Source organism: Pteronotus mesoamericanus, unplaced genomic scaffold, assembly GCF_021234165.1.
Source record: "Pteronotus mesoamericanus isolate MK-2021 breed Mesoamerican mustached bat unplaced genomic scaffold, CSHL_Meso_final contig_84, whole genome shotgun sequence".
Classification (NCBI taxonomy): domain Eukaryota; kingdom Metazoa; phylum Chordata; class Mammalia; order Chiroptera; family Mormoopidae; genus Pteronotus; species Pteronotus mesoamericanus.
Genome location: NW_026555267.1, coordinates 4,801,282 through 4,827,692, shown reverse-complemented (window position 1 = coordinate 4,827,692; position 26,411 = coordinate 4,801,282). Strand labels below are relative to the sequence as shown.

The following is a 26,411-nucleotide window of genomic DNA, read 5'->3' as shown; positions in this document are numbered from 1 at the left end:
GCGAGGGGAGTGAGCAAAAACACACAGTAACAGCTGCTGGTACGTATGTCCAGCATGGAGCCCTTGGAACTGCCTCCCTTTACACCGTATCAAAGCCAAGGCAGGCCTCTAAGTTAAAGTGGATTGAACAGTCAATTCAAAAGTCTTTGGAGCAAAATAAGGAGCTCTTTAACAACTTTCTCTTCTAGCATCCAGATGGCTTCTACTCCTCCACAGAGTGGTCAGAAATTGAGGAAGGAGAGCCCTCTGCACTTTCAACTCCACCTCTGATTGTACCACATTCACCAACAGGGCAACTCAATACAAAGAAAATGCAAGGTGACTGAACATTTCCCTTGAAAAAGTAAAAACAGGAAGGAATGTGTTTACTTGAAAGCTTTCTCTAGAAATAATGTCTGCACGGCAATACTCCTCTTATCGGCCCATACCATATTTCCTCTCTCCCAGGCACTGCATCCAGGTTGCAAGAGACCCAGAGAACATCTCTATCTGCTCAAAATGAAAACTAACCCCCACACCCTAAAACTGAACATTTCCCAGCCTAACTTGCTCAGGCAGTCTTTTTTGCCTTAGGCAGTCCTCAGCAAATGAATGACAAGTTAATTGTCAAAATAATCCTCAAGAAGATCATCCATTCATTATAACCCTTCTGACTTTGTCCAAGCTATAAATATTGTCAACATTTTTTCCTAACCCTCACCCAATGACTTTTTTTTCCATTGCTTGTGGGGAGAGAGGAAGCGAAAGAAACATTGACTGGTTGCCTCCTATACGTGCCCAGAGCGGGGATCAAACCTGCAACCTTTTGGTTATGGGATGATGCTCCAACCACGCTGGCCAGGACAAATATTGTCAACCTTTTGCTTACTGAAAGCCTTTGTCTTCAGTAACTCCTTAGCCCTTCTTTAGTCCTAAGTCATTGATTCTTCAACAAAGAGCATTGGTCTGTTCAAGATACATTTAATGAACTCACTCATAAATTCTAGAATACAAAGCATGTACTCTAAGTATGCGTAGTTGTATGGATTTAGAAATATAGGGCTTAGTGACTGCCTTCAAGTTGCTTCTATCCTAACTAGAGAGATAACATATATCCACATAAAAGACAACAGGATAACCATCTTTACTAGAAAGTTAATCCTGAGTTCAACATGAGAAGCATGGTAGAATGGATAGAACGTAAGCTCAAGAGAAGGAAATTTTCACTCCAGCCCCATCCCCTGCCACTGTGTGAGCAAATGAACCCCTTTCTGAAAATGCGGCCTAACATATAAAGGAAGACAGATGGACCCAATGACAGTGAAAGCCCCTTCCACTCTTACGCTTCTGAATGGTAAAGTAAGAGTGATCGGGGAGGCCGACTTTTTATTTTCCTCTCAGTTGTTTTTTTCCCCCCTCAACTGCTTGTAAATTACTCTTACATGGTCATATTCTACAGTCACATGATTTTAAACATCTCTAATAAGTTATAGTAAGGATTTCTCTAGTCATACTTTCAAAATCAGAGTTCACCTTATTCTACAGAAGACAAAAACATTCTATTTTTTCATTGTCCTACTGGAGCTAGGCAAAAACAAGATAAGAAAGACTAAAATGGGAAGTACCAGGGAAAGTCAGCTATTCAAGGTCAGCGTAAGGTGGTCCGAAGCCAAGTGCACGAGGCCAAGAAAGCAAATGCCAAGAACACATGCAGCAACACTTCATTCCTGTGACCAGAGCAGCACTCTTAACTCATTGCTATACTCACTAGATGGGATGCAGCCTCAGGATCTTTGCATTGTACTCCACTCGGCAAACTAAAACAAAATCCAGTCTCTCTCTGCCTCCCCTACCCCCTGTAGTGAAGCTCCACAGGCAACATGGTGGTGGGGAAAGGTGTTTACTATGCAAAATAGCTTTACCGCCTAAGAGCCTAACAAGGAGCAAGAGCCCTGTTAATTAGCAGAGCTTCAGGATCTAACCATTCAGCATGGACTGGAGAACAAATTGGGGATTCCAAGTAAGTACACTGGCTCTCTGATGAAAGGAAACAAGGCGGAATGGGTTCCAAAAGAACAGAACAGCAACTAGGAGGTAGGTACCAACAGACAAGTGGGAAGCAATTCCAAGTTTAGAGGTTGGTTGTAATGTTCACAAATTGCATTAACGCAATGACCAGTGGTCTTCTACACAAGCAGGGCCAAGGACTTACTGAGTCGGGACTGCTCCTATGTGCTGACTACCTTTCTTTAGTCCTCCAGATGCACTGTCCACCCTTTTGGCCCTGCTCTCTGCCCTGGGGACTGGCCTGGAACATGTCACCAGATCCCCTGCCTTCTCCCTTCTGACTGGATTCAGCAACAGGGCACACTGGCAGAACATGGGAGAAAGGAGGAGAGTGAAGTCTGGATATTTATTCCTTTCACTGTTTCCACCAAAAGCACCACTGCTCCCAAGGGCGCCTTCTCCACATGATTGCTTCTTTTGAGTTCTGGCAAAAGTGCCTTCTTGCCTATTGAGGAATATTAGTTAATAGCCCAGGGTAGTGAACTACCTCCTGTGGTTTCTCTGATCCTGTGATATCTCACTAAATAGTATGTTGATTAAGCTCTTCAAATGACCCAAATTGAGCATGCTGTTTAATAACTGATAAGCCCTATAAGACATGAAAACGCAAAGTATTGTAATTAAAATAGTATAACAACAACGCAGGAATAGACAAATCAATCAAACATGAGAACAGCCTCTGGAAAGACATCCTTGTATTAATTCTAATTAGAGGAGACAGTATGAATTGTTAATAAATGTAATTTAGGCAACCAGCCATCTAAATGGAAAAAATAAATGAAGGTAAAGTCTCTAACTCATACCCATGATAAAGATTTTAAGCCACGTAAAATCTAAGTACAGTACATGAACACAGTGAAGATATTTCCACTGAGTGATTACAGCAGGGAGCCAGAACCTGAGCAGTAAAGAGAAGCCTTGTGGAGCTTCCGTGCTAGTAGACAAACACGGCTGAACAAAAATTCAAGAAAAGTGACAGAGTGCTCACTGGCGAATGAAATGGGGATGCGACAGGAAAGGGTCTGACTTCAGAGTGAGGAGTCAGACAAGGCCTCCCAGAGCAGGTGACATAGTACGACCGGAATGACAAGAAAAAGCTGGTCATTAGAAGACGGGACTGGAGTCAAGGTTGAAACAGCTCCCTGGCCAGAATGAACTCAGTGTGTCCGGGGAACAGGAAGGTGGCCCATATGGTTGGACCCCGGAGAAGGGCATGCACTATGGATAAAAAGGGCAGATATTCTGTAATTAGATGTTTTCCCTGCCCTCGAGATAGGTCATGAAACATCGTCGCCAGTAATGCCTTATTACGGGCAAGACCCCTAATTTATATTTTTTAAGGGAAAGGTAAAGTTTCTCATGAGCCTACAAGGTCTTGATTTGCCTTCAGTTCAAAATAATTCACATGCAAAAGTGGCATATTTGGGGGAGGCCTGTTCCCGACCCCTACACCCCTGTAAAAGTACATAAACAATGGGGTTCGAAGAGCCTCTGGGTTGGCGAACACATCCATTTGCTGGGAGGGTGGGGTACTCCAACTCCATGGGGTCAGAAGCTCCCGTCCTCAGAACCCTTCTGGACCTCTTCATCTGCCTATTCATCTGTATCCTTTGTAATGCCCTTTATAACCAACTGGTAAATATAAGTGTCCCCCTACGTTCTGCGAGGTATTCCAGCAAATTACCAAACCCCAGGTGGTCTTGGAAATGCCTGATTTATAGCTGGTTGGTCAGAAGTACAGAAGGCCCAGCCTTGCAGTAGGCACCTGAAGTGGTGCAGCCTCTTGGGGCTCAGTCCTGAACCTGTGGGTCTGATGCTAACTCCAGGGAGCCCGTGTCAGAACTGAGTCATATTGTTAGACTCCCAGCTGGTGCAGGAGAACTGGTCTGTGTGGATAGTGCTGACTTGAACAGTAGAAAAAACAAAGATTCCCTTTCACTATATAACCACAAAGGAAAATGGTGTCCAGCCCTGACTTTCGGGAAGAGAAGGAAACTAAGTCTTTTTCTTGAGAATTCTAACAGCCATCTTCATCTCTAGGAATGAGATGCCCTGCCTTCCATGTTTAAAGTCCCTAGTGAGCGCCGGTCCTTTTTCTTGTGACTGATGAGGTTTCTAGTTCTTTGGAAACCCACTATTAATTGGAGGACAGTCCTTTCTCTGTCCTTTACAGTGTGAACAAAAGAGGGGCTACGTAATAAACCTGACAAGCGTAGGGGGGCCACGTGGCAAGCCCGACAAGTTCAATGACCAAAAGGGACCACACAGGATGGTCTGCTCATTCCTAACCAGGCAGGCCACAGCAGGAAGTCACATCCCAAGCCTCTAGCTTCCTTTGCAAAGGTCAGTTCTGACCTGAAATGAGCTCTGCCCATTGTTCTTATGAATCTAGGATAACACATTTGAAACATCAGGGTAATTTTCTTTCCAAGACCTCCAATGGCACAACTGCAGGCACCAGAGCTGGAGAACAGAGGACCCTCCACCGTCACCTTGTTCCCCGAATACCATCTCTATATACTGTGACTGTTGAGTATTAACTACCCTGTACCCACTGATATAAAAGAATCATTTCTCCATTTTGCTTTTTTCCAATTCTTCTGGTTTCCCCCCTTGTTATATGGTATAAAGGTATATGCTTTTTTCTCACCTTGTTAATCTACCTTGTTAATGCTATCTTGTTAATGCAATTTCAATATGCATTTCATATACCTTCCTTACATTTTCTCCTTTGATTCTAAATGTAGGAAAAAAAACCCCCAAAACTGCCATTCTCTGAAGCATTTTCTCAATCTGTTAAGATTTTGTTTCTGGGCATGTCTTCAAAATTTTGCCTCAGATAAACTCTTATGAAACTTTTCTGTAGGCTAGACATCTTTCAGTCAACAACAGCCACGCCAGAAAGTCCCTGCTCCTAGTTAGCAGCTGTTTTCACCTCTGTGTGTCTATCCAAGACCCATGCCATTTTACTCCGACCTTGAGGTTTGTAGGGCTTCCTCTGGGGAAAGTCACTTGGGAAGAGTCTCTTTGGCCGGAGTGAGTCTGTGGGTTGCTCCGTTAGTCTGATCCCACCTATGTTATTGGATACTGTGTCTTCTCACTGTTCTGGTCTCCTGAGTGCCTGTCTAGGCTCTTCCACAATCCAAGGGAGTTTATTATTTTCATATTTCTTCTATCATTTCAATGGGATTTGGGGAACAAAGAGGAAGTAAGTTTATAATTTTAGTGAGCTTAAAAATAAAACTGGTTATTAGCTGGTTTTGGAGAAAGAAACAGGTGTCTGTTCCACAACTCACGTGGAGTTGGCTTCAGATACTTGTTTGACTCCTTCATATGCACTCCTACCCTCAGAATATGCCCTTGGGATGTTCCCTGTCAGGGTGCCCTCACTGCCTCCCACCTTGATGTCCTGGTCAGGCTCACACCAAAGCCTCCAAAAGCCCCTTTGGTTACATGGGGGAGGCCAGGCAGGGAGCTAGCGCTATACGGAGGTTCAGACAGGTGTGAGAGAACCCCTGAAAAAGTACTAAAGAATTGCTCTTGTTTCTCCACAGTCTATCTTTGCTGACTTCATTTTTAATATCCTCGTATCAGATAGGCTCCTTGTCCTCTATCGCCATAGAAGATTTCACCAATTTTTTTATGGGCCCTCGTGAGATACGATAGTGTGATCTAATAAGAAATACAGATTGGGTCTTCAACTCCAGGTCCCAGGCCAGAAATTCTAAAACCCTTGGAATTTCCTGAGTGGTAGGGGTGAGGAGCATCTTTTGTCATTCATATTAAGCTCCCTTCAGCTACTAGACTTTATGCTAATGAGGTGATTCTTGGGAGAGGGAGGCTTGTTGCCAGAGACCAACCCCGTGATTAGAGGGTTGGGACTTTCTCCCCATCCCTGACCTCCAGGGAGAGGAGAGGAGCTGGGGGCTGCTTTAATCATCAAGGGCAATGACTAAGTCACCCATGTCTACATACTGGACTCTCCCGCAAAACTCTACATAAAGGGGTTCTGAGAGCTTCTGGGTCAGTGAGCACATCCAGGCCCCAGGGGGGTGGTACACCCCAATTCCATGGGGACCAAAGCTCCTGACCCCTCCAGGCTCAGCGCTGTGTACCTCTTCATCTGGCTGTTCATTTGCATCCCTTATAATAAACCAGTAATAGGAGGTAAAGAATTTCTCTGGATACTGGGAGCCATTCTGGCAAGTTATTGAGCCTGAGCAGGGAGTCGTGGGAACCCCTGATTTTGTAGCCCAATGAGGCAGGTGCAAGTTGTCTGGGGGCCCAGCACTTGTGATTAGTGTCTGAAGGGGGGGTGGCTTTGGGGGGACTGAGTCCTTAATCTGCAGCATCTGTGCTAACTCTGGACAATTAGTGTCAGAATTGTTTAAGTGAGGGGAAGAAACCTCACACAAAGGTGTCAGAAGGGTTGTGAGCAGAGAATTAATTTTCTTTATAAGGCTATTTCGATTACCAAAAAGGTTAAATATTTGTCAAAAGAATTTAAGACGAGCACTCCCCACACCAGATTTCCATGTGTTTTAACAAAAAGCATAGAAAGAAAAATAAAGTTCATGTTTAATAGTCTTTGGAGACAAGTTGATCTGATGCCAGAACCCATTCAACTTGAATTGGCCATGAGTAGTATTCTAATGTTGATTTACAACCCAAGTCTCTTTACAATTCAAGGCAACACACAGCCCTAAACTCTGGCATCAAAACAGCAACCAACAAATTAGCATTATCCTTAAAAAACTCAATCAAACATCTGCACCTAAAGCCTGACAGAAAAAGGCATTGCAGTGTACTCCAGGACGGCCTAAAATATAAAGCTGGATTTGCATATTTAAATGGAGTGTGGCCATTTTTGAAAAACATCTGCCACATACCCTTTTACTTTGATATTTAATTTTACATTTTAGTTTGACATGCTTGTTAAACATCAGGAGCCACAAAGTTTGTATCTGTAAAGGCCTTCCATTTTGGATTTTTAAAAAACAATACTCTATTGCAATTCTAATAATTAATTTTAACCTCCTATGTAAATAGGATATCCTTTTTGTTTACTGAGTATCATCTTAACTCTTCATTTTACACATACATAAACTAAGCCTAATGACAGTAACTGCCCTGCCCAAGGCGGACACCCCAGGAATCCTAAGCAGAATTATATACTGTTCCTAAGTAAAATATTCTAAAAGTAATATACTTAATGCCACTGATGTAAAATATTGATTTGTTTCTCTCAAGGTACATTACTCTGATGTCCTGTAGGATATTAACAGGTACTCAGCAAATGAAGATTTTTTTCGTTAAATCAGTTTGTAAGTGTTGGATCAAACACAGACCCTTAAAGCCCTTCCGACATGAATGGGTTTTATGAACTCCAGGAGGAGGAATACAGTAGGCAATTGGTTTTGTAAACTTATTTGACCACAGATGTCATTTCCCCATTAGAATAAAGCAGAAGACGAGCAGGAAATGCTGCCTGAAACTATGTCCTAGAGGATTTTCTTGCTTCCCCAGAATGTTATCATGTCACTTTCATTAGACAAATCTTTCTAAGACTCTACCTGGCTATACAGCCTTTCAGATGTCTCCTTTCCGCCACGAGGGTGAAGCCCACTCTGGCATGGCGTAAAAGGCCCTCAGTCACTTGTACAGACCAGACCTCAGCACTCCTCACCAGGAACTTTATACACTCCCAAGCTGTGCTTTTAAATCCTCTGCTCATCCCTATGTGCCTGAGAGATACCACAAACTCAAACCCTTTAATAATGAGAGGAGGTGGTGAGGAGTTCCTTAAAATGTATTATGCACTCCTGAGTAGTCGCTGGGGGTAGGTTTGCAGAAATATAGCTTGAGAAATGAACCCTCGCCTTTAAATAACCCTTGAAAAATGTAAAACTATTCTGAGTTCACAGACTACACAAAAAGAGCCTGAGGCCTGCATGTGGCCCACTGGCCAATTTGCTGATTCCTGGGTTAGGGAACATGCCAGACTGCCCGCAGTGTGCTCTGCCACAGAACGGGGAAGGAAAAGGCAGGCTGCTCTGTGCCTGGAGACGGTGGAAGCAGAATACGACAGCGTGAGGGGCAGCTGCCAGGCGCCTTGGCCGAGGTACTGCAGCGAAACAAGCAGGCAAGACAACGCCTGCTCATGCCCCTCTCCCAACGTGAGACCAGACAGCTGAGCCAGGATAGCTGCTTTTAGGTGCGAGCAGTGCTTGAGAGAGAAACAAAGGGCATGATTTCCAGTTGCTAATGGCATGCAGGAGAAGTAGGAAGCATGCAACTCAGAAAACCAGCTACCAAGATATCCCACTCAGCATCATCCCAGGCCAATTCCACATTCTTGGAAACCAGTTTCAAGCACAAGCTGCAGTAACTGCATCTTCCCCTCGTGTGCAAGAGCTGAGTCACAGAGAACGCAGCCCAGCCGCCAGGGAGTCTACCGTAAAACTGCGCTCACAATCAGCAACACAGCCGGATATTTGAGGAAGGCAAGTGAAACAGGTGATGGACAGAAGACTCTGCACCCCAAAACTGAGCATCCATAGAGGACATGGAAGAGCACTTTTAAAAAATAATTCCCATCCTCGGAAAGATAAGAGGAGGAAGCACATCCATGAAGAAACAAGGAGCACTGTGGAGCAAGGAAATATTTACAGTGTGCTGCCCTAAGAAGCAATGATTAAGAAAAATGTTATGTGCTAACCATCTGAGAAATTCAAGGAAAGGTAGCAAAGAAAAATCGCACTGGAATCTGAGGAAAGTAGAAATAGGATAAGGTTCTTAACTTACTGGAGAAGATTTATAAACTGATGTTTTTTTCTACCTGCTTCTAGAATTAGTATGTTAACATTAGTATGTTAGTGTGCTAGAACTTCCAACTGATCATTAGAACAAACCATTAGAGGGAAAAGGTAAAGGGCATGGATATACAGACGTAGCAAAAGGTCTGGGAGGGCCACCGCTCAGTACCAATGAACTAACTGCTTCCGGTGCTCTCGTCTGCTCCTGCAGGTCCGAGGGCGCTGCCCGCTTTTTCCTCCAGCGTGAGTACTGCCTTTGTCGGAAGCTTTCCAAAAACCTCACCTCTCTCCTTGCTTCCAGCCCTCATCCCACTGTGTGAGACAGATCAGCACAGTACCTGTAACACTTTATTAAACTGTGGTTTACAAAACCAAGTTCCTTGAGGGCTGGGACAGCCTCCTCATTTCTGAGTTCTTTACCACACTGTAGTTACTCAATATTGATTGACTGGCTGAACATACAAGCAACTTTTACACATTTAACACTATTAGAGAATAAGAAGAGATTGTATGTGAGCAAGGCTATTAATGATTAAATGAGGTAAATTATTTGTTGCAAAAGGCAAAGGAGCATGTCTAAATTACTATTGCATTTCTGAAAAAGTCACCCTTGCATCTTTTTTTTTTTTTTTTTTTTTTTGCTAAGTTTAGAAATCAATTGAAGATGCAGGAGGATGGACTAGATAGTCAATGTTAAAGTCTTTTTCACCTCTAAGGCCCTAAGTTTAGAGAGTAATTTTAAAAGACACTGGGATTGATTGTCTCTGAAATCACATTCCACCTGCAGAAGCTCTATGTCTTCACGGTTTTCAGCTCCAGGAATATTCTCCATCAATATGGTGGACATCACTTTCACATTCATCTTCACCATATCCAACTCGCTGAGCAATTTTCCAATCTGTAGAGAGCAGCACAGTCGCCAGTCAGCAAGTAAAGTGACACATAAAGAATGGCTACATTGTTTCCTTGTCTTAGGGGACATTTACTAGAAGAGAGAATGTATTCGTAAAATTTAGTATTTTCAAATTTATATTTTAATTAATAAAAAATATACATTTTACAAATGTGTAATCCATCACCTAAAAGGACTTAAAGATCTCTTGTAATAAATCCAAAAATATGCTCTAGGGACATTAAAAATAAAGGTAGGAAAATCAGATTAGGTACAATATGGGGACAGGGGAAGGTGGCTATACCAGGGACTGGACAAAATAGAAAAATGTTAATTTGGGTTTCTTGGCAATTGATGGGGGGAAAAAATAAATAAGTAAAGGCGTTATAGTTCTCATAATATTAGGGAAGGGATAAAAAAGAGAAACACATTTTTTTCTTCCTGGATTAAATTTTAAGAGAAATTAACTGCATGGATTTTTATATAATGCGGAATATTACTACAAAGTCTTTCAATGATGATTCCCTTAAAGGAGGACAGAAAAGACCTTCATACAAGGTGGGGCAAAAGTAAGTTTACAGTTGTAAGTGAATGAAATACAGAGTTTATTGCACTGTTATTTATTAATTATTGGATTATTTTCCACAGAAAGAACCGTTAGCTTTCTTTTGCCCCACCCTGTATAATAATTGCTCATCTGGACCTCTGCTAAATGGATATAGACAACCATGTAAAAGTAGTTCAGTTAGTACAATGAATACTAGCAGTAAGTCTGCTACTTACTGAGGTTTCTGAAACAGCGTTTGGACAGCCCTTTCAAAAACCATAGAAATCAGCCAGTTGACACAAGATCCATTTGCCAGCCCAACCTCCACAAAGACACAAAAGCCACTAGCCAAGCAGAACTGTTAAGAGCTTGGGCTTTAGGGTCAGACAGAATCCATGGGATTAAGTTCACTCAGAAGTGAACCATTGGAAGTCCCACAGTGTCAGCAAGCTCCAAGCCCCACCTCTGCACAATGAGGATGACGGTGCACCCCCACCTCATCACACGGTTAAAAAGAATCCACTGTACGCAAACCGCTTAGAACTTAGAAAAAGGCATCAATAAATTCAGCTGTTGCTATTGTTACCTGTTCTGGGACCATCGTAATAGTCATGTTCTTGGGAACAATTACAGAAGAAAGAGCTGGTGCACTAGGAACACATGTTGGTGGATTTGATGAGACCTGAGTCATCTATCAATATGAAATATGGAAATATTATTTAACATTTATTAACATAAACACCCCAAGCCTCGTATTTTCCATTCAGATGACTCGATCACTTTCTCCCAACCAAAGTCCAGGGCAGAGGGTGTCAGCTCAGAGTACACCATCAAATGTCCAAACTGACCAGCAGTTTGAGAACAGTATACTAAGAAAATGGTATGCCCATCATAGAGTATTTCGTCAATAAAAGGTGGCTATTATGATTATTGATTGATTTAAAATTTAATAAAATGCTCTTAGTTTTTTTTTGTTTTTTGTTTTTTTTTTTAAACAAAGCTCTACAAGACAAACTGCCATGTGAGCTTCCTGCCACCCTGTTTCTGGGTTGTTAAAAACAAATGGTAGATCAATTTGTGTCAAGTCTTTTTAGGCCGCGGCTGGCAAAGCATCTCCTTTTCCGCCAATGAACACCTCCCTGAACGGATGCTCCATTTCCAACCTTGGGTGGAGAGCCCAAGCACAGGGCTGGAGGCCAGTGTTTCTCAATGTGAAGGTGCAGAGACATCACCCAGAAGTCTTGTAAAAGTGAGATTCTAATTGAGTCCAGGATAGACTAAAGATTCTACCCCAAATCACACTTCAAGTGAATAGCAAGATTCTAGCCTACTCCTGCACTGTGACTTGGAAGAAAGACCAAAAGGGATGTGGCAAGTAGGCTCACAGGCAGATAAAAGAGTGGGACGGAAGGCAAATGGCCACATGAGTAGAAGAGCTGGCCCTCAGAATAAAGCCTCCACGTGAGGACTCCTGGTGTTGCTTATTCCACCAAGGCAGGGCTCATCGGTCTACAGAAGGAAAGAACTACTGTTTTTGCATTTTGGAAATTACAGAAAGTTAGGAGGTGAATTATAAATAGCCACTCAAAGTGCCATAGCTCAAAACCTTGAAACCTATTCACAGATGTGAGAATAACATGTGAATATCTAGAAACCCTCTTACATAGTATTAATAATAAACAAATATATTACATGACTACCTACAGTAAACACCCTTATCTAGCACCAACCCTTTCTTTTGAAAGCTTCCCTGTCCTCTACTATAGCCAAATGATTTCTATCTGGAGCATGATGTCATGTCCTTACATGACTTCTGTTGATTTGTGTAGAAATAGAAAAAGGACCCAGGTTTCCTTCTCCCAAGTTTTTTGACTTAGACTCTGAAAAAGCTAAAGCTGCCACATGAAAATTTGGGAGCTGTGTTATCCACTCTGTGGAAGAAGCTGGTCTGCCAGGAAAGAGAAGAATGAAGCTGATGATCATATAGAAGTAGATGAGTAACGAGGCATTTGAGCGCTTGGTTCATGGTTGTTCAAAAGATCCAGCTAACCCCAAAGTTCTCATGGCTTAGTTATTCTATGAGATACTGCAATCTCCTTCTAATAAATTCATCTTTTTGCTTATGTTGAATAGAGCAAGGGTTTTCCCTTTCAATGAGGAAAAAAATCCATGTAATACACTAACTTGACATGAGTCAAAGAAGAGACCTCCTACCTCTCGTTCTGTTGTTTCAGCCTCTGAGTCTGAGGGAGGAAAGTGAACCCCTTTCTTAAGCAGGTCGAGGTACACTTCTTTCACTTCACTTACATCCACACCTCCGGGGAAACCCTGTGACCACGTCTGAAAACAACAGCAAAACCAAAACAATTCTTAAGCTGGTAACAGAAAATGAGAGACTGACGATTATGGACCTTACTCAGAAAGGGAAAGCTACCTCTGAATGCCAAGGACAAACCGTACATTTTCAGAGATCGACTCCCATGTCTCAACATTTTAATGAAAACCTGGAATAGGTACTATTGATTGTTTTTTGTTGTACTAAATCCAGAATTAATAGACATGTTCGAAAACAGCATCAGTAGCTCTTTTGTAAAATAACTTTAAAAGTAGTCAGTTACCTATTTCAGACACAATTTTCACATCAAAATGAATGCACACATCACTCTCTCTCCTACCTGACATTGATGAAATAGAAATGGAAATAAAGTAGGAAAATGACTACAAATTCTTTAGGGAAAAAAGTCACCATCCAATGACAAAAAAATATTATTACACAGAATATAAAAGAGTAAAGTGCTTTCTGGCTCAATCTTACGTTTGTAAAAGATCACTAAACCAATTGGTACGTAATTAAATCTCTAATTGTAGAAAGCATCCAAGAAACTTACCTTAATAAAATTCAAAATTCTATTCTGAATGTTTAATGGCAAGTTGTATTTGGGATTCAGCAGCTTAACTAGACTATCTTTAATGAATTCCTTCTTCACAATCAGAGATTGGAAACTTGGACCACAGTTCTGCATGCACATGTCAATAAGCTAAATTAGAGAGAAAAAAAGAAACACTAAATTTCTTTGGGAAAAATCACTTCATAAATATAAGGTAAAAATTGCTAAGTAGCAATTTCTACCTGCACTCTAATGAACAAACAGAATTTGGTGTCTACTAAAACACATGGCAACATGTGAGGTTCTGGGAACGTGAGGAAGTATAAGGAATAATGTAACTGCTTGCGGCCGCGATTTTCACCCTTGTTCATCTCATGGCACACATATGCTAATTACTAAAATTCTGCAGCACACCAAGAAATATATTTTTTGCCAACCTGACAAAAAATAGATAGAATTTTGTTTGAGATACTACTACTACTACAAACTACTACTACTACTACTACTACTACTACTACTTACCTACCCTTTTTGCTCCTAAGTACCTTTTAAAAAAATCTCGTCCCTATACTTGTAAATAAGGATTTCTGGTACCAAAAATTAACCAATCAGACACAACCTCTTATGTGACGTGATCGATGAGATGCAGCTCCATCAAATGACCTATGTATTTATGGTTCAAGACAGGGTATTCATACTGGATGGCTACTGTTGCGTTGGCTGCCATCATTTTTTTTATTTGACAACCTAAGGGAAAAGAGGTCCGTGCCCCTGACTAGTGAGGTATTGCATGTTTTAAAAATCCTTGCTGCACATCAGTGGAAATCACTGGCTTAGATGACAGATTTTTACAAGAGCATTAATAATAATTCAAGGAACCAAATGGGAAGTAGAAACAAAATACATTGGCTTTAGAAAGGGTGATATTTGTCCCAATTTCCAGAGAAGTCCTGGTCGATTCCTGTTGACCTGGCTTTATTAATGATGATACTCTCTTTCCCTGTCAAAAGTGTCCTGTTCTGCCCCAATAAATTCAATAAAAAAATATTAAAGTAAACAAACAAACAAGTGTGCTAGTCTGGATGATAAATTACATAGTTACCCTCAGTTATAGACCTGTATGGACATATGTGATAATTTAGGGCCAGGTACTTAAGACTTTTGGAAAAGGCTGGTTCTAAACTGGGCTCTGAAAAATAGTTTAAAAATGAGTGTACAGCTATATTCTAAACATGTGAATAATGTTTACCCACACATACACAGGTGACAAGACATATGGATTGTGAAGAGGAAAATTAGTAGTTCAGTCTGTAGAGGCTTCTTTGTGAGGCAAGTTGGGGACCCTGAGGAGGTAGGGTAGATATCGAGCCTGGAGGAGACTCATCCAGACCAGAGAGAAATTTGTGTGGCAGTGAAGGGTTCTTGTTACTATGCCACCTTCACATCGCCATCCTGAACTTGAAAGGTTAATGGGCCAAAGTAATACTCAAGAAAGGTTTCAGGCCGCACTCTACAAAGCGAACTGGAAGGTAGAAGAACCTGGAATGATGGAGAAATCCAGCAGGGACTCATCAGCACAGGACTGACGCAGAAAGGCCTAAACCAGGATGATGTGGGTGCAAAGCAAGGAAAGACATGACAATTATGAAGGAAGACCTTTCAACAACTGAAATGTTCCTCGCTGTCATTCTGTGTGAGATTGATGGCACCCTGGATGGACACTGGGAAGTGGACGGGATGATATGACTGGTCTAGGGTAAAAATGATCTGTTTTGAGTTTAAAAGTACTAGGGACTGAATGTTTATGTCCCTTCCAAACTCAGACGTTGACGTCTCTAATGCCTGATGTCATGGTATTTGGAGCTGGGGCCTTTGGTAGCTAATTAGGTGATGAGGGTGGAGCTCTCATGAATGAAACTAGTGCCCTTATAACATGGACTGAGAGAGACGATCTGGCTCTAGGCCATGAGAGGATAGACTGAGGTAGCCACCCCCAAGCCAGAGAGTGGGTGCTCGACCAACACCGGATGTGCCGGCACCTTGATTTTGGATTTCATAGCTGTTGTTTAAGCCACCCAGTCTATGATACATTTATTATAGCAGCTCAAGATGATGAAGACATAAGGAATGGTAGGATATTCAAGTAGAGATGCCGGCTTGAGAGCTGGACATGCACTGCTGGAGTCTGGGAAGAGTGTTCAGCTAAAAATCAAAACTGCCTACGCTGAGCAGAGGGGGGAATGTCGGCAACCATGGGGTTCACCTGTTAGACTCATTTTATAAGGGCACCAATCTCATTCAAGAGAGTTCTACCCCCATCACCTCCAAAGGAAACTCAATAAAGGCAATGGAAGGGCAACCCACAGAAATGGAAGCATAAAACAAAGAGAATATAAATTCAGGAAAGTCAAAGGAGGGTAGTCTCCAGGAGGGTGGTGTGTCAAACAGTTAAGAATACGGACTGAGAAAAAGGCAGCTAGGTTTGTTGATTAGTGAGGCCCTTAGTTGCCTTGAGGGAAAAAAACCTAATATTTAATAAAGAAATATGAGAAGTCAGGCTAAGAAAGAAAGGGTTGGTATTGAAGAACTGCATGCAGAAAGCAAATTTCTAAAAGTGACCTAAAACCAAAATTAACTCTCTAGTTTCCATGATACTATCTTTTAAGTTAGAGCGGTCACAGAAACCGTTACGTGACCAGGATAGGCATAACCATCTCTGCAGGAAAAAAGCCCTGAAAATTGACTTTACACTATGCTCTGTATACTGTCACTTTAACAGCAGTACACAATGAAGAAGGCAGGAAAGCTGTAGATTTTTTTATCCTTACCCGAGGATATGTTCATTAATTTTGGCAAGAGAGGATGAGAGAGAGAGAGAGAGCGAGAGAGAGCAGACAGACAGACAGACAGACAGACAGACATAGACTGGATGCCTCCTACAGGCACCCCAACTGGGGAATCAAACCCACAAACTTGATGTACAGGATGACGCTCCAACCGACTGAACAACCCGGCCAGGGCTGAAAGCTGTAGTTTTAAGGGCAACATAGCTAAGAAAGCAATCAGAAGGTACGGAAGCTGAGCACACGCGGCTATGCGAAACACAGGGAAAACATGTAAGGCAAAGGAAAATAAAAAAAAATCCAAAACATATTTAGATGACGCTATCTTAATGCAAATTACGTAGGGAAAAAAGTGGAAAAGCTGAATAAGAAATGACTCTCTGCTTGATACACTATGAGTTTTCTTAGGTGAAACGCTGAGAGGAATGCCGCCGGTTCAACTAGAATCTATAGAACTACTTCATCCTCCAAGTCTCACTTTCCCTAATGGTTAAATGAATGGAGAATTTCTTGCTAAACAGTCGGCAAACCAATTTTTAGCTTTGGAGCACCAAGATTTTATTGTAACAGGTAACACTCCCAGGAGGTTACCTGTAGAAAAATCAAAGAGTCACTGGAAAACACTGGGAACGTTATCACCTGGAGGACACAAATTATGCCCTTTGTGTTTGCTGACTGGAATGTAGAATTTCAGGACTGATTACTTCTGCATCACCTCTCACGATGTCACGAGCACCTTCTTCACATGCACCCAGCCCACTTAAACAAGAAAACCTAGTGTGGCAAATTGGAAATATTAAATATGTTGCTTTTACATATTTTGAAATTGGGCTTTCATACAATTTATGTGTGAAGGTTGTGTTTACATAACCTAGCGTTGGCAATCCTACCACCGAGAAACCCTAATCTGAGGTGGGATAGAGAACCTAGGAGTCAGGGGACCAAGGGAGACCAGAGAGTGCGCCGACCTTTGCACTGGGCTGAACAAATCAAGCTTCAGGGCATCCTTACCCTAAGCTTCAGTGTCCTGACCTACAAACTGAGCGCTTCCCTCTAGAGACCCCTTGTAAGGCTGAAATAAAATATGTGTATGAACAGCCTGACACATAGCAGGACCTCAATAAATTATAACTATTTTTAAAAGTATTTTTATTGAATTTATGAGGGTGACATTGGTTACTAAAATTATATAGGTTCCAGGCATACAATTCTATAATACATCATATGTATATTGTATTGTGTACTCACCACCCAAACTCTAGTCTCCTTCCATCCATTTACCCCGCCTTCTACCCTCTTCTATCTGCCCCCAGCCCCCTTTCCCTCTGGTAATCACCATATTGGCATCTCTGTCTGAGAGGGTTCTTTTTGTTCTGTTTGCTGAATCCCTTCACCTATTTCACCCAGCCCCCTTCCCTCTGCCAGCTGCCAGTTTGTTCTCTGTATCTATAATTCTGTTTCTATTTTGTTTGTTTGTTTAAATGGTAACTATTTTGATCACCTGCTTCCATGGGTAATTTTCTATCAGGAGAGAATGTGCTGATTGCTGATATAAGTATTCTTTTTCGAGAAGCTAGACAAAAAAAAAAAAAAAAAAAAAAAAAAAGAGCTACTTGGTTAATTTTAGTTCTCATAATGTTTATACCAAGCACAGCAAACCAGGCTTTGGAGCCAACCAGAGCTGAAGAACCACACGGAGGTATGGTCACCCTAGTGGCTGAGCTCTCCCTACAGCAAGCTCTGAGAGGAATAAACACATTTTACACTAATTCTGAAGCCCCCAGAGCTCACCACCTAGGGGTGGGAATGCTCCACAAAGGCCTATTAATTGATTCCCAGAAACCTGTTCAACTACTTTCCATTTGACAATAAGATCTTGCTGAGACTTATTGATTCATTCAAGAAAAGACTAGCCTAAGAGTTATAAAACCTGGTAACAAAATGCTTTTTAAAAAACAAAACTTCTTGACAAAACTGCTCCACCAAATGACAGTAGAAAATCACAGTCTAGTCCTATCCCGTGGAAGACCCAATCACGGCTTGTAAGACCGTGGAGAACCCAAACGACGGATGATATTAAAAACATTTATAATTGACTCTGACATCCTCTCATCACTTTCCGGTAATAAAATGGAAATGTCATATATGGGGATTCATTTTTAAGAGAGTTTATCAGTAAACATATAATTGCCTTTGACACACATTAGATGGTGCCTTCAGTGACTAATTTTGATCACAGTCAAGTTTGGCTTAACAATATTAAAGTCAATATTAAGAATATTAAACACACCTCTGCAGTGCAGTGATAGTCTGAGGTGAGGTCACTGGGCCACTAAATATACAACTTGGGGAAATCTGAAAGGAGCTATCAAGAGTCAAAGGCTTACTTAAAGGAAATCCACGAAGCAGATAGTGAAATGAACCCTATCTTAACAATGAGGGGCTATTCGGGCTCTTGCCCTGTGACTTTCACCTTTGTTTTGGCACAGGTTTTAGATTCATGTGCTCCCAGGTACTGGTGTGGAAATCATGAGGCGGAGGAAGTACAGTTACCTGAGGTGGAACAGGTAGCAGGAACAGATTGCTAGCGGGTAGTAAGGCTTGAAAGATCAGAAGGGAAGGAGGAGTGGGAACCCAAAGCGAAATGAAGGGCCAGAAGGGTCAGAAGAAACAACACTCTGGAATAACCCAGCTTCCTCATCCTCAGAAGGAAGGAACCATGTGGAGAAAGATAAGGCAATAGAGGTAAGAAACAACCAGAGAAACGGTTGAGTAGGCTGGGTACAACAAAGAAGAGAAAACACTTCTTTAAGAAGTTGAAATAATACCACACACTAAAATATAGAAAGTGGCATAAATTCATCTTCTGCCCTTATCTTTCTCACTCAAGTCTCCTAACCTTTGGCAGCCTTGAGATATTCTGGATCCACTCCATTCCAAAGCTGTATGTTTCTACCTAAATTCTGCAGTACCTTCCGTTAGCCCTGAGTGTGCTTGAATACCAGGGGCAGTGGGGCACTGAATCATTAATTCAACATCTGATGCATTGATATATGGGTTCTGCACCAAGCAGGAAGGGCTTCAAGACACGAAGGGAACAACATAGTCATGGGGATGTAAAGCACAGTAAATACAGTCAATAATATTGTAACAACTGTGGTTGGACCCAGTTGGGTACTAAAAATATTGAGGAGAACACTATGTAAAGTATGTGATTGTCTGATAACCAATCTGTACACCTGAAACCAATACAAAATATTGAGAAATAAAGTAACAAAAGTTCTGAGAACATGAAAAAACGAAAAAAACCCCCAAACCACAGGAGCCCATTCTTTTGAGGGGCATGATTTGTTCTAAGACACAAATGGTATGGGGCAAGGGCATGGAATGTAGAATCTGAGGACGATGCCACTTAAATCTGGCATGGAAAAGTATCACGTGATCTCACTAGTCTCAGTTTCTCCATCTGTGAAATGGAGTTAATAACACAACTATTTCACAGGGTTGTCAGCATCAATCAGGTGTCGGGCAAAGGTTTACATCCACCCGCGACCCATGGCACAGACGCAACTGCTGACGTGCCCGGCTCCTCTCCAGAGCTCCCTCCACTCTGGGACCGCCCTGAGGTGGCCGCTATGGGCAAAGGACAAGGGAGAAGCCGAAAGGTGGTGAAAGAAGAAACTGCCTCTAAAACTACATTCAGCTCCCAAATTGAAGAGTTTCTTCAGTGATAGCCTCACTTTTAAAAAATATTTTGTCATTTCAACTGTTACTGTTGTCCCCGTTTTTCCCCTTTGCCCTCCTCCACCCAGCTCACCCCCCAACTCCCAACGGCCCGTCCCCACACCGTCGTCCATGTCCGTGGGTTATGCATCTATCTTGTGTGATGAACCCCTTCACCGTCTTTCAACCACTCTCCACTGCCCCCCTCCCCTCTGACAACTGTCAGCCTGTTCCATGTTCTATGCCTCTGATTCTATTTTGGTCATAAGATTCTACTTATAAATGAGATCATATGGTGGTTGTCTAGTGAAAACAACATTAAGACTGTGTCTCCTTCAGCAACTCTCCAAGTAACGAAGAACCAGGAAACGGGAGCGGTGTTCACCTCTGCCCCATGGCCCTCTTTATCGACACTCCCAAAGCCCCTAAGAGGAGCGTGATGCGGGCTGATTAGTGCCAGAACCAAGAGCGGCCTGGGGTTGGGCTGAGGCCCAAAGACATGCAGGAAGCCACACAGCTCACTCTCAGGCAGCAGGCAAGGCTTGCAAAACATATTGAAGTAAAAAGGGCAACTCACCAAAGTGACTGCAGAGGTCATATGGCCAAGGGTTGGGGGGGGAATGATTAACAGGTTAAGCGTCCATGCCCGATTCACAGGAAATACAGCGCACAGGAGAACTACTTAAATCAACAAAGGACCTTCTCCCAATTACAACAAGCAGCAGAACATGGCTAAAACTTAATGAGCTGCTTGTACCTCAGGATTCCACAAAGGTGTTCAAGTGCAATACAAAGCTAATGGGGAAGCATTTTTAAGACTTGTCTCCCCTCCCACCCTCCTTGGAACATACACATGCACTTTTTGATCAGCTCAGTACCTAGAAGTTTAACCACCAGTTCCCATTTCCTGACCAGGAAAGCCTGATTTTCCAGGAACACTCTTTCCACAGAATTAAATGCTATTATAATCAACGAAATTCTCTTGATTCTGTAATTCTCAATAAACAGTTTTAATTCCTATGGTAAATAACCTTCTGCTAACCTATTAATTATCTCAGAATATTTACCCAGAACTAAAATGTGACTATAGCTTGGGAAATCCTAGAGTCTTAATTATAACATGAAAGTACTTACTGATAAGGTAAGTTCAATTTCTTTATGATTGTAGTTTTTGGAAATCCTTTTCTTCAAAGCTTTTACTGCATCTTTTGGCCTACAGCAGTAAATACAACATAATCATCAATTTAGGCAGAGCTGAAAATGAAGAGTCTCTGAAAAGCAACGTGCATTGTGAAAGGAAGGGTGGCTGAGGAGAAGCCCAAGGCCTTGGCTCTGCTGTGTGACCCTGGACAACGCCTCTCCCACCTGTGTCCTCAGACATCTAGGCAGTCAATACCACCTACCCCCTGGTGACAATCAAATGAAATATTTAGTATAGCCCTGTTTACAATAAAAACTAGGAGTTTATATCCAACACTGTGAGATTGAACAGATAATTTGCCATAAACCCTACTAAGAAATACTCTGGCTTTTCAAAATGCCTTATTAAATGGAATAATAAATAAGACATGGAAAAAAGGTTCATCACCTTTTAACAGCGAAACAAGTGAGTTATGAATCAACAGTCTAAAATGTTAACTATAGTTTTTGTTGGGTGATGGAGTCATTTGTGGTTCTTAATACATGTTTATCTGCATTTCATAAATTTTCTCTGAGATTCATGCATCACTCACATAAATGTATTTTTGAAAAACGTTTATTTAAAATTAAATTTTAACTAGTCACACAAATCTACATAAGAATATGACTTAGAATACTTGTGAAATGTATTCATACACATCTGCCTCAATCAATGTGCAGAACCAATACACAGAAAATGCAATTTCCCAAAACAATGAAAGCTACCCATTTTGATCAAGACTATTAGTATTTCCTGAGCGTCCTATAGGCAATACGATTAACTAGGTCAACTTCTGATATGCTACAATTTTATGTTATAAAAGGAGGAATTATGTAGTGTTAAGTAGAGGGTCCAAGTTTTCTTTGAGATGGTCAAAAAAGTAAAAACTTCCAATGATAAATAAGTCATGGGGATGTATTCTACAACATGGTGACTATAATGATAGCTAGCACTGCTGTATGGCATATTTGAAAGTTGCTGAGAGTAGACTGCGAAAGTTCTCATCACAAGGAAAAAAATTTTATATCTACATGAGGTGAGGGATGTCAACTAAACTTCTTGTGGTAATAATCATTTTGCAATATATGTATGTCAAGTCATTATGCTGTACACTTTAAACTTATACAGTGTTATATGTCACTTATATCTTAATAAAACTGAAAAAAACACAAACCCTTTTTATATATTACCTTATGTTTGCATGGTTAGATTTCTATTATATGATAATAATTATATAATATTACATACGCTTACATGGAATTGCCACTATTATAAAATACAGTATTATGTAGATATTTTCTATATTTCTAAAAAAAAAATCCTATTTAAAATCTAGAATTAAAGTCTTGAAAAGTTTAAAAGAATATACTGTTTTAAAAGGAAAAAAATTGACTTTAAGATTCATTTTTTGTATTATGAAGAAATTAGTATTATCATGACAAAAAGATTCACAGAAGAACCAAATATAGTAAACAAGACTACAAAGAAAATACCATAAACACTTTAAAGTACAAACCTTAAGTGCTTTCCATTGATACAGTCAATAATTAAGTGGAATGTTTTCTTCATCAACATAAACTATACTAAATCTCTTTTGCTGTCACTTATCACTTTAATATACGCAGTAAAAATAACAGAACTGTATTCCTCATAACAATCTGTAATTCAGACTAAATTCACCAGTTGGTCTTCTTAACAATTTTTTTAAAGAAACTTCAATTCTCTGCCATTTAAAAGCATAACAAAAGATAGCATGGCGTTTAAGAAGATAGCATGAACATGGGCAAGTTGGCCTTCAGAGGAAAAATACTGTCTTGTGACAGGGAGAAAGAAAAGATTGCAAGATTATTTCCTGGTTACAATGACAACTGCCCAGAGATGGTGACCTCAGGAGTCCACTAGCTTCTTGGTAATATTTTTTAGTTGGGATAACATAAAATACCAGCAATCAGAACAGAAGTTCCTACAGAAAACAATCTCCCTTAATTTTTTTTCTTTCTTAAAAAACAAGGAATTTGAGCCAAAATGTGAAACTATTAAGGAAAGGGCAAAGAGGAGAACAGTTATAGTGGATTCTCAGACACAGAATATGTTGAAACAAGCATTTCTCCTAATACTTCAACCTGACATGTCTTCAAAACGCAGTGGGTACCTAAGTGGGGATGAAAACACTCTTTCAACAAGAAAACCAACCCTAGCTGGTTTGGCTTAATGGATCGAGCCCTGGCCTGTGAACCAAAGGCTCGCTGGTTCGATGCCCAGTCAGGGCACATGCCTGGGTTGCAGGCCAGGTCCCCAGTAGGGGGAGCACAAGAGGAACACATTCCTGTTTCTCTCCCTCTCTCTTTCTCCTTCTCTTCCCCTCTCTCTAAAAGTTAATACATCTTTTCTTTTTTTTTTTTTTTTAAGAAAATGGTTTGGAAGAGAAAATGCACTATAATTCTGCACTTCTTATCAGAGGCAAATGCAATAAGCACACTCTGTACTCACCCATCGTTGGCCGTATTAATTATGTCACAAATGTGCATGAACTGGCCCCAATCTTCAGTCTGAACTCCAGCAAATGTGGCCTTTTCTGCAAAGAAAAAGCTGTTGTGTTGACTCTGAGCTACAACAGAATGAAAAATGTCTGGTCTTCCTGAAATAACCTGCCTGGGGTTTGCTAGCAAGTACCATTAAGTTTATATTACCGAAGGGCAAAGAGATTTTTTTTCTGAGCAATTCCCAGTAATTCAGGAATCAATCAGAACCCAAGTTCAGAGTGCTGTTGTAGCAACGGTAATGAGTGACCTATTAATAAAGACTGCAGGCACAACACCTGGCTGCAAGGCTAGGCCAGGACGGCTAAATCTCCATCTGCCTGCCTGTTTTTTAGAGGACAGGCACTGACTGAGCAGCTACCTACAAAGTGAAGTGTGTAATGCTCAGTATTTTAGCTTATGTAATTTCATAAAACCCACTGTTCGGGATGATGAAACAGAAGTTTAGAGAAGTTAAGGAAATTATGCAAGCCTACACAGCCAGTGCAACATATAACTAACAAATCAAAGTTGTTTGATGCCACTTTGTTTCTTAAAATCATTGATTCTCCTGGGGGAGGTGTGAAGAAAAAGAGATCAGAACTACTAAAATCGGCTGTGTCCTTTAGCAGTCGAGCAAAGTCACTCCTATAGGTACAACCTGTACTAACCCAGGTTGTACCAGGCCAGTTTAAACATTCAGATATTTTCCCCCCTCCAGACATCCTCCTTAAGAATAGAAATGCTGTCTGGGAAGGGTACAGGAACACTCCACCTGAATGAACTTAACATCTTTTCTACAAGAAAGGAGAAGATCCCGCATCATGAAAATACCAAGTCCTAGGGGGAATGAAGAAAAAAGTTAAAATGGAAAGAATACAAGTTTGGTTGGGGAAAATGCTTCCCATCTAGAAAAAGAGCTCTTTGAATTTGGCGCTCATTGGACAAACCTGACCAATCTTATGTTGCTTAGGCACATACTGTCATCATTCCTTCTGCCAGATTCCTTGCTCTCCATTCTATGTTCTTTCTCCCATCTTACTAGAAAACTCCTATTCACCCTTCAAAAGCCATGGCTTAATTTCTCCCTTATCATGTTTTGGGTGGTTGTACACTTTTCTTGTATTGTAAAGGTTCCATATTATAGTCACTACAAAACTATACCCATCTTCCCTCCAAAACTGTGCATTCCCTGAGGGCTGAGACCGGATCTTACCTTTGCTTCATTCAAGTCCAAGCAGTCAGTAATTATTGGCAGCATTAAAGAATGAATCAGCCTATGAAGATGCAATGTGAATCCATTTCTGCTGAGTTTACTGACTATCTAACAGGGATACAGCCAGCAACCGCTTAGAAATCATTCCTCCTCAATGACAGTTACTCGCATCATTTTATTTTATAATGATGTGGGAACTAAAGTTCAGGTTAAGTGGTGTGTTCCATGTTACCTGGCACCTAACTGAGCCGCCTGCCCCCACTAAGCTCCTGACATTATCGCCTTTGGCTCGGCATCACATGCACTGATGCCGCACCTGGTTCCCAAAGGCCGCAGCAAGGAGGAGGAGAACGGAGCCATCGGCTCCTGCGGACAGTTTTCAGATACAGCCACAGGAGAAATGACACCTGCACGGTCCCTGATGTCTTGAGAGGCCTCTGGCGACTCCAGACGGCTTCACTCCTCCCCACTTCCTGCACTCTAGGCAGCAGCATTTTCGAGCTCCTTGTTTACACAGAGAAGTAACTCAGGTTGTAGGGGCTTGGTGCCAGGGAGAACTAGTTGAAGGGACCTGCGTCTCATCGTGAGGTGACATCACTTCGCCTCCCTGACCCATGTCCTCCTCTGTAAACCGGTCATAGCAGTGCTGTGCCTTCGAACGAACATACTTTAGGACTAACCGTGGCAGAGAGGTTTAAGCCGTCTCCTTGGAGAGGCCCAAACACTGCACACCTGAATCCCACACGTGGCTCACCTGTTAGATTTTGCTTCCCAGGAGGCATAAACAAGGAGGCAGATTTCTGAGGATGGGGTTCTAGAAAGAGTCAGCCGTAAAGAAATGCTTCAAAGGCGCCGGGTGGAATGCGGGCGCCCTGGGAAAGTTGCAGGGGGAGGGGAAGTATTTTCTCAAACTTGGACCAACTCTGTCCTCCACAGGCCTAGAAGGAGTCAAACGGGAAGGGTCCCCCCAGTCCCTAAAGCCTGCCCGGGCGTCTTCCCCGCGCGCTTCTTTACCTATAAGGTGGCCCACGGAGGTCGCATAGGGATCCCGGTGACTCTTTGCAAACGCCATGGTAGCCGGAGAGAGCCGGGCCCAGGAAAAACGCCTCCGCGGCTCTCCGGCTCTCCGGCTCTCGTCTCCACCCGCACGGTGTCCCTAGCTCCTCCTCTCCGCCCGAACGCTTCCCAGACTTGGGGAGGAGGCTGGGCAATCTGCCCGGCCGCTGCGGGGCGCCCAGCTGCCGGAGAGGGAGCGGAGGCGGGGACTCTAGGGCGGGGCTCCCGGGTGGCCGCGCACCTGCCGCGCGCCCCGCGGGACTTGCGGGGAGGCGCTGCCCGCTCGAGGTGGGACCAATGGGAGGTGTCCCCGGCGTGCGAGAAGGGACACCGGGCGCCCGCTCCCGACCCAGGTTGGCTTCTCGCGCCGGCGGAACCGGGGGGCGCCCGGCACCACAGCCTGCGAATTACAGAGCCCACCTCTAATCCCGCCGCCTACTGGGCAAATTGCTGCTTTTTCTCTGTCCCTCTTGCTCCCCTATGTAGCTAAAGAAATATGGGGTTAATTACACAAATCTCAAGAATATTATTAGAATTAGGGACATGAAACGCGTAGGTCAGTTAGTGGCACCCACAAAATACATATTTAACCACTGAATGAATTGAGTAAACTACAAATATTTACTCCCACCTTCGCCCCAGAGATCCCAGATAGGAGGTGTGTCTCTTGCCCTTTAAAGCTGCAG

At 42.2% G+C, this 26,411-nt stretch overlaps 1 protein-coding gene across 1 annotated transcript in view; it reads right to left on the bottom strand.

The window, feature by feature from the left end:
* Window positions 1-25,821, bottom strand: part of TOM1L1 (target of myb1 like 1 membrane trafficking protein) — a 47,468-nt gene extending 21,647 nt beyond the window's left edge. Inside the window, exons 1-7 of the mRNA XM_054585431.1 lie at window positions 25,684-25,821; window positions 23,425-23,509; window positions 20,889-20,967; window positions 13,189-13,338; window positions 12,515-12,640; window positions 10,887-10,991; window positions 9,643-9,759 (exon numbers count right to left, since the gene is read on the bottom strand). Of these exons, the coding sequence (XP_054441406.1) occupies window positions 9,643-9,759; window positions 10,887-10,991; window positions 12,515-12,640; window positions 13,189-13,338; window positions 20,889-20,967; window positions 23,425-23,509; window positions 25,684-25,741 (720 nt within the window). The 5' untranslated portion in view covers window positions 25,742-25,821. The remainder of the gene's footprint in view (window positions 1-9,642; window positions 9,760-10,886; window positions 10,992-12,514; window positions 12,641-13,188; window positions 13,339-20,888; window positions 20,968-23,424; window positions 23,510-25,683) is intronic.
* Window positions 25,822-26,411: the final 590 nt, after the last annotated feature.